This window comes from Balaenoptera ricei, chromosome 13, assembly GCF_028023285.1.
Source record: "Balaenoptera ricei isolate mBalRic1 chromosome 13, mBalRic1.hap2, whole genome shotgun sequence".
NCBI classification, from domain to species: domain Eukaryota; kingdom Metazoa; phylum Chordata; class Mammalia; order Artiodactyla; family Balaenopteridae; genus Balaenoptera; species Balaenoptera ricei.
In genome coordinates, this window is record NC_082651.1 from 82,319,887 (window position 1) to 82,331,962 (window position 12,076).

At 40.7% G+C, this 12,076-nt stretch overlaps 1 protein-coding gene and 1 pseudogene across 7 annotated transcripts in view; both read right to left on the reverse strand.

Annotated features, from left to right (window-relative positions):
- The window catches only part of DRC1 (dynein regulatory complex subunit 1), a 51,224-nt gene that overhangs the window by 5,135 nt on the left and 34,013 nt on the right, over window positions 1-12,076 (reverse strand). For all 7 annotated transcript variants that reach the window (XM_059893428.1, XM_059893424.1, XM_059893427.1 and 4 more), the window contains 4 exons: window positions 9,754-9,866; window positions 8,443-8,532; window positions 7,816-7,902; window positions 30-205 (listed from right to left, as the gene is read on the reverse strand). In XM_059893428.1, coding sequence (XP_059749411.1) covers window positions 30-205; window positions 7,816-7,902; window positions 8,443-8,532; window positions 9,754-9,866 — 466 coding nt within the window. The remainder of the gene's footprint in view (window positions 1-29; window positions 206-7,815; window positions 7,903-8,442; window positions 8,533-9,753; window positions 9,867-12,076) is intronic.
- LOC132347081 (GTP-binding protein SAR1b-like) lies at window positions 6,323-7,070 on the reverse strand (annotated as a pseudogene).

Genomic DNA, 12,076 nt, shown 5'->3' on the forward strand with positions numbered 1-12,076 from the left:
CAGGCAAGCCCTCCAGCAACAGAGCCCACCTGGGTTTCCTCAGACCCGTGACAAAGGCCTCCAGAATCTTGAGAACATCGTTGGGGTGGATGAGCCGGGGAGAAGGCGGGGGCTGCTTCTCCTGTGGCTCTCGGTCCACAAGGCTTCCCTCCTTCTCTCCCTGGGTGTCCAGCTTCTCCAGTGGTGATACGAGGCTTGTTCGCTCCTGTAGGGGAGACACAGATGCCAGGGGTTGATCTGGACAAAGGTGCAAGGGTAACCATGGCTGGAGGTACGCAAGCATGAGTGTATGAGGACAGAAAGAGGAAAAAAGGAGAAAAGTTTACAGAAAGTTACAGAAGTTAAGGAAAAGATGCAGAGGGAGGCATTTACACAAAGAAAGAAATAGTGAGGAAAAAGAATGGGGAAGAAGGAAGATGGGACCAGGGAGAGGCACATAGGGAGCTTCAAAACAGTGATAATGTGGGAATTCCCTGGTGGTCCAGTGGTTAGGACTCAGTGCTTTCACTGCGGGGACCCTGGTTCGATCCCTGGTCAGGGAACTAAGATCCTGCATGCCATGTGATGCAGCAGAATTAAAAAAAAAAAAAAACACACACACACAACAGTGATAATGTTCTATTTCTAAATTCAGTTAACAGGTGTTCATTTTATCGATATTCATAAAGCTTATATGATAAAAATATCCTCTTGACTCATAATACAAATTAAATTTTAACTTTTTAATTTTAAAAAGTCCTCCTACTCCTGCCTTGCAGTTCATTCAGTTTACTTCCCACGCGCAAACCAATGTTATCAGTTTCTTACGTATCCTTCCAAAGAAATATATATACATATAAGCACACACACACTTTCACTTTTTCTTCCCATTTTTACATGAATGATACTCTACTACATACATAGTAGAGTTCCACATACCAATAAACCTTAGCTTTTCACATAAATACATAACTTTCTTGTTCTTTTTTTTACAGCTGCATAGTATTCCATTGTGTAGATGCACCATATATTAATCAATTCCTTAATGATGAAAATTTAGGTCATTTCCAATCTTTTGTCATTTCAAACAGTGCTGCGATGAATAAGCTATGATAAACACATCGTTTCAACTGTATCGAGTATATCAATAGACTAACATCCTAGAAGAGGAATCACAGGGTGAAGTGTACTATACGGTTTTGTAATCAATCCTGCCAAGCTGTCCTCCACAGAGTCTGCAACAATTTACACTCACACCAGCAAATTATGAGCATGACTGTTCCCCAAATCTCAGCCATCACTATGTGTTATCAAACTTGCAGATTTTTGCCAACCTGACAGATGAAAATGGAATTTGAGCACTTTTAATTTGTATTTCTCTTAATACAAGAAAGCCTGATTATATTTTCATATGTTTAAAAGTTTTTTTTTTCAAAGACCAGGTAATCATTTTATTTTTCTATTCCTGACACTCAAATTCATAGGGGGTGAAAAGACAATAGAACATAATCAAAATAACACACAAACACAATTCAAGAACATTTAACCAACTACTATAGCTGTTCTTTGTAAAATACATAAAAGTAAACAGAAACATCTTTATATAAATTAATGCTTAACAATCTGTATACACTGTAAAACAATTGTTAAAATTCACACTAAGATACTAGTGCAAGCAGTGGTGCACAAAAGTGCAAACAAAGTTAGTGATGAAAAACTTATCACCGACTTACCACTTCAACATACTCTGCATTCACTCAAATGCTGAAGGCCTCACCACGGAAAACACTTTGATCACTTTTAAAGTTATGTGACTACATTCACCCTGAGTGCTCTTGCCTCAGTATGGCAACTGATTACGAGTCCAGGATAGGAGCAGCTCCAGGGAATCCAGAAACCCATGTGAAGTTGGCCATTCTGATGTGAATCTTTATACTTGATAATGAAAACAATTTCAAGGACAACTTGTATGTCAAAAACCGTAGAACTGTCACCTCCCTTTTCCCCCAAATATTTAAAACTAAAATTAAATCTAATTCCCCTGCTTCATTTAAAATACACGCTGAAGAAGAATTCATCCACTCCAGTGCGGCTTTTCCACAGATAATAATTCTGCATGAAATAACTCAAAAACCTTTCCCATTTCTGTCCTAAAATCTATTTGGGGTGGGGGCACTCCTGAAACAAAGTTTACTTTGAATAAATTTGCTTACTTTACTGTGATTACTTTGGATTCTGTTTGAAAGTGTGGTCAAAGCCTGGAACAATCAATCAGAGGTATTAAATATATTAGCTACTTAATGTTCTAAATTATGAGGACAAAAATTAGCTAGTTCAAAACTGCATCTTCAGTAGACTCTGTAGATTCCCTTTATACTCAGGGATATTTTTATCCAGGTGTGGGCTGGGGGTATGTGAGGGGGAATGGTTACAGGGTTCAGGAGTAGAAACATGGTTTTAACAAAATCCCAATCACTTTACATAGAGGCACAGTCCTATATTTCTAAGAGCTTGTTCTCTTTCTTTTCTTTTTTCTCTTTATCTTTCTTTCTTTCTTTCTTTCTTTCTTTCTTTTTTTTTTTTTGGTTAAAAGCACTAATTTGCATTTCAAAAGGACAATGATGGAAATGACCAGAAACATCAATATGGAGCTTTGAGAATTTAGTCCTTAATTGAAGATATACTGTTTTCTGAACTCTTAACTATTACCAAAAAAAAAAAAAAAAAAAAATTTAAAGTTTTATAGAAAACCTTTAATTCCCTATTAATTTTGCACCCAGAAATTTATATCTGCTAATCTCTATTTTTCTCATGCTCTCTTGGAGACTTTTTGAAGCTTCACCAACTTTTACATATGTTTCAAATGATCCAAACAGGGACTTCCCTGGCAGTCTCCATGATTCCAACGCAGGGGACATGGTGATTCCTGGTCGGGGAACTAAGATCCCGCATGCCGCATGGCATGGCCAGAAAAAAAAAAATCCAAACAATATACTCTAAATAAAATCAACACAAGATTTTCTGAGAGACTTCCTTTTATATTAGCTATTTTCAATGTACTCTGGTCAAAATTTATTTGGCAATAGAAGCCTTGCAAACTTCAGTCATGTAAGTGACTAATAAGACTGAAATGCCACGTTGAGTCACATGCCAAGTACAGTTTCAGAAAATGTAAACCTGTCTCCTGAAACTCTCAAATCATGTCAACTAGAGGTATTCTGTTTTTAACGATGGAACTTGTGAAAATGTTGGGTTAATCAAATCATTTTGCAGAAGGCAAGAAACACTATTATCACAGCTATTACTCTATTTTAATGATTTATAAGTAGCTTATGTGCTGGAAAGCACCACACAGAAGTGTGAGCCAGTTGAAAACTAAAGAAAAGAAACAACGTTCTGTGTATACGTTGTAAACCACAGTAAATCTGTATATGTACACAGGCACACAAAACTAAAATTTAGATCTATGCAGGCAATATCTGAATTCATACTTCTTTGGCACTCAAGGATACTGGGTCAACTAAGCCAATGGTGAAGAATATTTTTTCATATGCTTTAGGAAATATCTGTGCCCCAATTTTTAAAAATGCTATAATCTTCGATCTAAAAATTCACGAAGATAAACTGGAATCCATCAATTTAAACAGTTACACAAAACTATAATTAACAGCAGTCATTGAAACAGGTGTGAGGTTAAGAATCTCTTCTTTAAAAATATAAAAGCCAGCTGAGGCCCTCTATTTTTAGAGTTTTGGACTTAAGATTTTAAAACATCTTTTGAACACTTCCTGATTTATATGGAATCCAATCTTAGCTTGTATACAATAGTGTTAATTACATTTTCACACTTTACAGTGGGAGGAACAAAATTAACCTATGTCCCCAATACTACCATTTACCCAAAAAATACTCAGCAAATGTACACACTTGCACAGGCACATACGGAGTATATGTTTTCCCCATGTGCTTTTACTGCTTCTTGGTATTCTCTTAACTTGCTTCTTCTGAAGGAAGCAGTGACTCAGTGTATATGCTCTGAGGAGATCTCAGAGCTAGATGGTAAGCCCAATGGCTGGGGAACACTGAGGCCCATCTCCCTCAAGCTGGCAGGAAAGTACAGATTCATTTCCAGAGGTTCAGGCCATAAGACTCTTACATCATTGGGAAAATATCCACAGTTTAGCTGTGGTCCACAAGGTGACTTTGTTCCTTTGATCCCACTGACAGACCTAGAATGAGAGTTCTGAAACAAGATATTTTGTACCAGAAAGCAAATCCCCTCTAGAGAAACCAGTAAGCTTTTTCCTTTATACCAATTTATAACACAAATAATTAACTTCTCAATTATCACAATAGATACTAGGAAATACTTGAAGAAAGGCATGTCCCTGTAAATATTGAAAAGATACCAACTACAAGAAGCAGTTACTTTTAATAAGGCTTAATTCTGTTTAGGCAAGACATTAAAAATGAGTACTTTAAACATATCTGGCAGAATAAACCAAGAGGCTGAAATATCATTTGCTACTTTTCCCATGGTGCTACTGATGTTTCTAGGCAGGGAGAAAGCTTTTTTATTTTCGTTTAGAAGGAAGCTGAAAGTGAAATAGACCAGGTGAATTCCTAAAACCAAATGTCATGGTGAAATGACCTTGTTGGTTTAGCTAACTGGTAATTGCTTCCAGGCATGTCCTTCAATCCTTATTTGCTTCATATATTACATTATTGATGACAGAAGGGACTACAGTAACTCTGATTTGGACAGTAGCTAGAGAAAACACTAATTCTGATATTAAAATCACTCTTGATGGAATTGGAGCAATCTATTCTCAATGGAATTGGTTAAATATACTATAAAACCTTGGTTTATGACAAAGAGAGGAAATCTTAAGCTTGACAGTCTTTAAAAATAAATATTTGGCACTTGTCTTTCAGCTAATTATGGGAATCTCCGACATATGGAAAAAAAGAACTCAATTTCTTAGGAAATTAAAATGCTTCAAAAAGCTAACTAAAATCTTATTAGAAAGTCTATCAATGAGGCTTGCAGACACTATCACGTGGCAAGCACTGTGTCTAAAAACAAAAGCCTTTCGTGCTATAAAGTGAGAGCTAGCTGAGAATAACTAAAAAAAAATAAAATTAAATATATGGATTCATTTTCTTTCCACCAAGAAATAAAATATGCCAAAAATGCAAAAGAGCTGTAGGATAGGAGCAAAATCCCCAAACATCTCAGTGACAAATGAAGCAGAATAGGCTCTTTTTCCTCAGATGCAGGTCTCCACGATGAAACTGCGCACAAGACCCTACTTGTCGTTTGCCCTGGAGAGTACCATTAAGTATAAAGAGACTGGGGAGTACCTCTAAATGTGGGGAGACTGCTGCCTGTCACTACTTTTGGTGAAGAGGCACAGAACGCCAAACCGGGCGCCAGTAAGCCGGAGCACTTCAGAATCAGACAACTGGAATGGGCCTATCAAACCAAAAATTAACCTTGGGTCGTACCAGAAGCTGTGTTTTTCTGCAGAAGGCCGATCCCACAGGGCCTAGGACATGGACCCCATCAGCACTGGTAATGGTAGTGTTACAGATAAAAATACACATGATTCAGAGATAAATGTGGTATAAGGTACAACCAAACACAACTTGTCTCCTGGAAAATGCAAAAGCCTCTAGGAACTTAGACATTGTTCTAAATATTCTGAAGCAATCTCCTTTCCCAGATACCCCCTCATATAGATTATATTAAACATGCAAAATTTCAGAGCATACTAGCCAGATAAGGCACATTAAAATGAAACATTTGCCCAACAAGGATGCCACATATTAGGGTTTGCTTTATTGCATGACGTTTGCATAAGAAAAAATAATGAAAATTGTAAGGCATCATGCAATCATCAATAAGCTAATTATTATCTGTTCACTTAAGATAGATGGACACATAATCTAAAATTTAAAAACTAGTTCCAAAAAAGTACATAAAAAATTAAACATGATGAACTTTTAAATATGGTTTACATTTGTAGTTTCATATTGGTAAAAAATGCTTCAAATGTAGTCTGGAAAGTTGTTCTTTAAAAATGGTGCTGGGGGTAATGTCAGATTATAAACTGTAGAAACTAATTATTTTTATGGAATTAGAAAGCTAACATTGTGATATTCAAGCTTACTAGAATCAGTTTTCAATTCTAACTCAAATTAGGTTGATAAAATATTAATAATCTAAAAAACATCTGTTTTCTAACCAACAAAAGTCTATCGAATTCATGTTATGCATGTTGAGTGATCAAATCTCTGAGTAGGCTTGAATGGTGAGACCCTGAACCGATGAGGGCTGGTGTTAATCAATGTACTGCGCCATCCAGCGGAAGCCTTCTCCATAGCCTTGTCTTTTTTTTTTTTTTTTTTCCTTGTCTTTTGAGCACACTACACATGAAAACTTCAAAGGGCCGGGCATTCAGTTCTTTCAGAGACACATTGCCCTTTCCTGTTGTCTGACCATATAAACCAAACATCTCTCACAACCTCTCTTCACTGATGGCTTCAGGTCTGTCAATCTTATTCCCAAGAATCAGTATAGGCACATTAGCAACAGTTTCATCTGTCATTAGTGAATCAAGTTCTTCTTTTGATTCTAACAGCCTTTCATGGTCTACACAATCTACCAGAAATACAATGCCGTTGATAGCAGGAAGGTAGTTTTTCCACACTCTTCGAGTTTGAACATGTCCACCCAGATCAAAAGTTGTAAAGGTCATGCCAGCAATGGTTAGTTCTTCTGAAGTGGGATGTAACTTTGGGACATGTTGTCCAAGTCCGTCATCTTTTAGCATGTGTAGCAATGTTGTTTTTCCCACATTATTCAATCCAAGAAATACCAATTTACCAGTTTTCTTATATAATCCTAAAAACTGTAGCATACTGATGAAACCACTGTAAATCCAGTCAAATATGAAGGACATAGCCAAATCTTATAGGGTCTGCGATTGGAGAGAACACAATTCCTTGCTTGGCGTTGGCCCTACTCACTCTGACACTGAACTGCAAAGAGCGATGGCTGCCGCGGCCCTAGTCCCTAAAAGTTACCTTATTGCCTCTTCTAGGAGGTGTTCGTTCATATCCCTTGTCTGTTCCATTGACTTGTGGGTCGTTTTCTTATTGGTTTATGAGAGTTCTTTATATAGTAAGGAAATTAGCCCTTAACTGTGATATGAATTAAAAATATTTCCCCCCACTGTCATCTGTATCTTAACTATGCTTATAGTGATTTTTTGCTCTACAGAATTTTTTTAATGCAGTCAAATATGTCCTTTTTTTTTTTAAATGGCTTCTGTGTTTTGTCCACTCAGCCAACTCTTTCTGGAAGCATATCAGGATACTCACCCTGGGGCTAACAATACTAAAAACATTTTTTATTTCAAGTTTTAATTTTTATATTAAAATTTTATAATATTTTTAACATGATGACTTCCTCAAAATAGTCAATTACAATCAAGATAGGTATTAAAAATGGGCCCTGCTTTGCAGGAAAGTGCTACGGATCAAAATATTCAGAACTTGGTGAGCCCAGGTCTCATGTGACTGAGGCCTGGCTTTGAGGGAAGGCCCTGGAAGAGACTCCTTGGGCCTCAGTAGAAGAACAGCATCTCATCGCCAGCCAGCCCTCCCTTTACAAAGACAAAAAGTAATACTAACAAGGGAAATGCTGAGTTAGCTATCCTTGACACAAAACCCTCACTATTTCTCCAGAAGTATTATTCAAAGGCAGCAATGCCCTCTGGGGGCTTCCAGGAGAATTTTAAATGCTCTCTTTTTTATTACACGTCACCTTACCTGGCTGGGAGGTGAATGATGAGCTTGGTATTTGAGGAAGAAGTTTACCAGTTTGTACAAGTCATCCTCACTTTCAATTCCAAGGGCCTGAGGGAAAAATAGAATGATTGCTCAAATACCACGTCAAAAAGCACCCCCTCCGCCCATGGCTCCAGGAGTCAACAGGCCCTCAGCTCCGAGAGCAGGGGCCTCGCTCCCCTCAGCAGCCCCAGCGCCTGCCATGGCCCAGAGTACAGGCCATTCAAGCCCGGAAAGCTCAGTGAATCTGGACATGCACATCAGAACAGAGGACCAACGTCAGGTCAGGAACAGCTCCATACAGGCCTGGCGGGCACGAGAATGCTAACGGGGCTGAACCCACATCAAGTTGAGGGGCGGAGGGGAGAGCCTACGGCTGAGAGCCGGGCCATGAGAGAGGAACTGACAGAGGAAGGGGTGGGATGGGAGACATCGATGCAACTCTGAGGCCAATTCATGCATGGAAAACAGGTGAAGGGAAGGATGTGACAGGGAGCCGGGGAAGCCCCGGGAGCCCCGCATCTACTCCTGGGCTGAGGCAATGCTGGAAAAGCCAGGGGGCTGTCTTTACCCCAGGACCCTCACCCACCCAGCCCTGGGGGGACTCACTGAGAAGATGGCGTCCAGCTTCAGCAGGTAACACTCGCTCTTATCCAGAGGCAGGAGAAGGCTCAGCAGCTTGCGCTCTACGAGGAAACCCTGAGGAGAAGGGAGATGACATCTCCAGTCAGAGACAGGGTTCAGGACAAGTCCCAGGCCCCGCATCCCCCGTCTGGGTAACTAGCCAGGGACGACTCCACAGAGCAGAAGCCCAGGGCTGACACACTGGGCAGCAGGGCCCTCGGAGGAAGGCCTTCCCGGGATGCCTAAGAGCCCTTCCCAGAGACAAAGCCGATCCTCACGGTGGACTGAGTTCCCCGCACTGCAGACGGGTGCGGACTCACCTCGCCCGCAAGCCATGGGGCGAACACCTGAGCTCCCCGCCGCAGTCCAGACGCGATCCAGTCCCGTTCCCCCCCGCCCACGTCGCTTCACGCAAACGCTAGTCCCCAGACATCTACCGGACACAGTGGCAGGCAGTGAGCTGGAGGAGAGGAGGGCCGGGGGGAGATGGAGACACCAGAGCAGAACACGGTGCACGTCAAGTGGGGGGGTGAGGGGGGAGAAGACTGGGTGCCCGCTCGGAGTGGGAACAACGCCGGGGGGAGGGCTCCTTGGAGGGGTGGCCACTGGCAGCAAGCCTGCGGACGGAGGGGAGCACCCGCCAGCCGCCGCCTTCAGCTGGAGCTGCCCTCGGTGGCAGGAGCCCCCCCTCGTGCCCAAGAACTGTCCCAACTGTCCCAAGTAGACTGGAGCCTGCCAATCTTCGTGCCACCTCCTTCCCATCTCGGAAATGAAAATCTGCATAAACACCAATTCTGTTTGGGTACAATAAGACTTCTAGCTGAACCAGCTCCAACGAGGCCTTTACACCAAGCCCAGTGGGTTTTGCTAATATACAGTGAAGATATCCAAGGCCTAACATCCCCAGAGTAATTGCAGACTCAGCTCCCAGAGAAAGGTCACCGTCGGTTGTGGCCACGCTACTCGTCAGGTGGATGCACGTAGGCGAGACTGGGGCCCTTTCTCTCGCAGATGAGCAATTGTTTGGCTTTTTTTTTTTAATCAGCAGGAGCCCGTTGGCTGGCCTGGGACGGGCTTGCTGACCACTAAGGTAGGACCTGTTGACCAGCCAGGCCAGCTCAGGAGCACGACAGCCTCTCCGCGACCCCACGAAGCCCAGGGGCCGCCCCCAGCACCATCCTGAGGGCCGGTCCACTCCTGCCTCCAGACCACCTCTGGCCCGTCCAGTGTCATCAAAAGCAGCCCTCGAGACGGGCAGAAAGTGGGCAAAGCCACCCTCCAGGAGCCCAGGCTCACCGACTCGTCACACAGGAGCATCAGGATCTTCCTGGTAGTTTTCGCTGAAACTTGCTTCGGCAGGTCCAGGTAAGACTCTGGTTCTGAGGCGGCCTCCTCTGCCCCCTCCTCTTCTGCAGAGGGGCATAGAGAGGAGAGAGAGAGAGAGAGAAAGAGAAGGTGACTCTTTGGCCTGGTTCACTTTGAGGAACAGTCAAACGGCTTTCCTTGAGAAAATTTATGCCTTAAAAGGCCTCTTTAAGGCACTAGCAAGTTTCTTTAGCTGAAGAAAGCCTATCATGCGGGGAAAACAAAAAGGGAGGTTGGGGGTCGAAATAAGAGACTATCTGGAGAATTCTGCCGCTCTTGGCCAGCTTATAAAGCCTCACTCTTACCAATTTCATCTACCTGGAAACATCATACTCAAAATCCAGCCTTGACCAGGAAGTGGTAGGGAGACCATGAACCTATTTATTATTTTGGAGATAAATCTAACACATCCACCATATGGTTTCTAAACCTGTAGAAGATTAGAAGCAGCCCATGAAAATGCAGGAAAAGTAGCTGCCTCACAGAATAATAATATCAACAAGAACTGGCAGCTGATAGCAAGAGCCAAAATTTTTCTTAATTAAAATTTTAAGTGTTTTATGCTATACATCCCTCATCTGAAAATAGTAATAAAAATCATTGTACTGCCCAGGTTTTACTACTTGCTCAAAAGGTAAAACAAGATAATATATATGAAAAGATTTTGAAAAGTACAAGATAGCAAATTGCAGGTGGAATGCAAAATGGTACCATCCCTATAGAGCAATACCCAGAAAAATTACAGAGGCATCTACCCTTTGATCCAGTGATCCTACTTCTAGGGAAATATCCCAACAATTCACAGGCAAAAACATGAAAACACAAATGCACAAAGCTATGTATTACAGCAATATTATAATAGCAAAAACGCAAAGAAAACTTGAAATATCCCAAATAACCATCAACAGAGGACTATTTGAATAATTATAGCCCAACCACACAATAGAGCACCAGATAAAAAAGCAATGAAGAGTATTTCTTCTTCCTAGTATAGACTCATCTCCAGGATATACTGTATGTGAGGAAAGCAAGGTGGAGAAAAGCATATGTTCTCATTTACCTAAAAATGGGTTTATATAAAGATATACACATTTGTTTATAATTTTAAAAAGTAACAGAAGGATAAACCATAAATTATTAAATAGTTACCTATAGGAGAGGGACAAAAGAGGATAAAAGCTATACTTTATTGAGTATAACTTGTTTTGTACATTTGACTTTGGAAACATGTAAATATTTTACATAATTATAAAACAAAATTAAATTGTAAAAGAGCAATCACTAACAATCAAAACTAAAATGAAACAAAAAGACCTAAGTGTGAAACCACATAACCACATAGAAACCATTCCAAGTGATTTTAAAAGACAGTAATCTGTCTGTACATCCCTAGTAGGTTGTATCCTAAGAACAAAAAGAACTGCAAAAAAAGTTTAAACTCTTTTTAGTAATCATTTGTTAGTGGTAGGGTTGCTCTTTTATTCTGAGACGATTTTGTGGTCCTGTAAAAAAGTATATGAGTAATTATTTTGAAGGCACTGAGTACCAGGATTTTCAAGTTAGGAGAAAGGAGATACACTTTGATAAGGTTAAGTAAAAAATTCTGGCATCCTGATGATTAGGAAGTATTAGGATTATGTTTTAAAGAGAAAATAAATCATGTATCATAAATACATGATTTATTTTATGTTTATCTTTAAAACATAATCCTATACCCTCGGCTCATCCACTGAGAAGGCCTGGAAACAATGACCAATCAAAACAGTGAGCCCTCCAGCACCCAGACTATGGTCTCAAAATGCCATTCCCTATTTAAAAGGACCAAGTCTCCTTGGAGGAACGGCTGATTCCAGACTTGAAGCAGGAAAAGCATAATGTGAGCCTGGAACATCTGGTCATTCTGGAAAGCCATGAAGCTATCAAAGACTGCTGGGGTTGTGTCGAAAGGACCCAGAAGCCGACATGAAAAGACTCCCACTGGCCAAAGATGGAATAAGTTGAGCATTAGTAAGGATGATATCTGTAGTAAACCGAAACATCACATTTGTTTAAACCCATGTGTTCATAAGGAAAATTTTAAATAAAACCTCATTGGTCACCTTTAGAAGATGCTAGAGCCCTAACCTATTTATTCTGAAGACTAGTAAACAGAAAAAAGACTAAGCACTATCCTGCTTTTCCTGTACAAACTGCATCTCAGGGTAGCAAATAGCTGATGGGTAGAAGATTCTCTTTTCAGAAGGGTTCCAGCTAA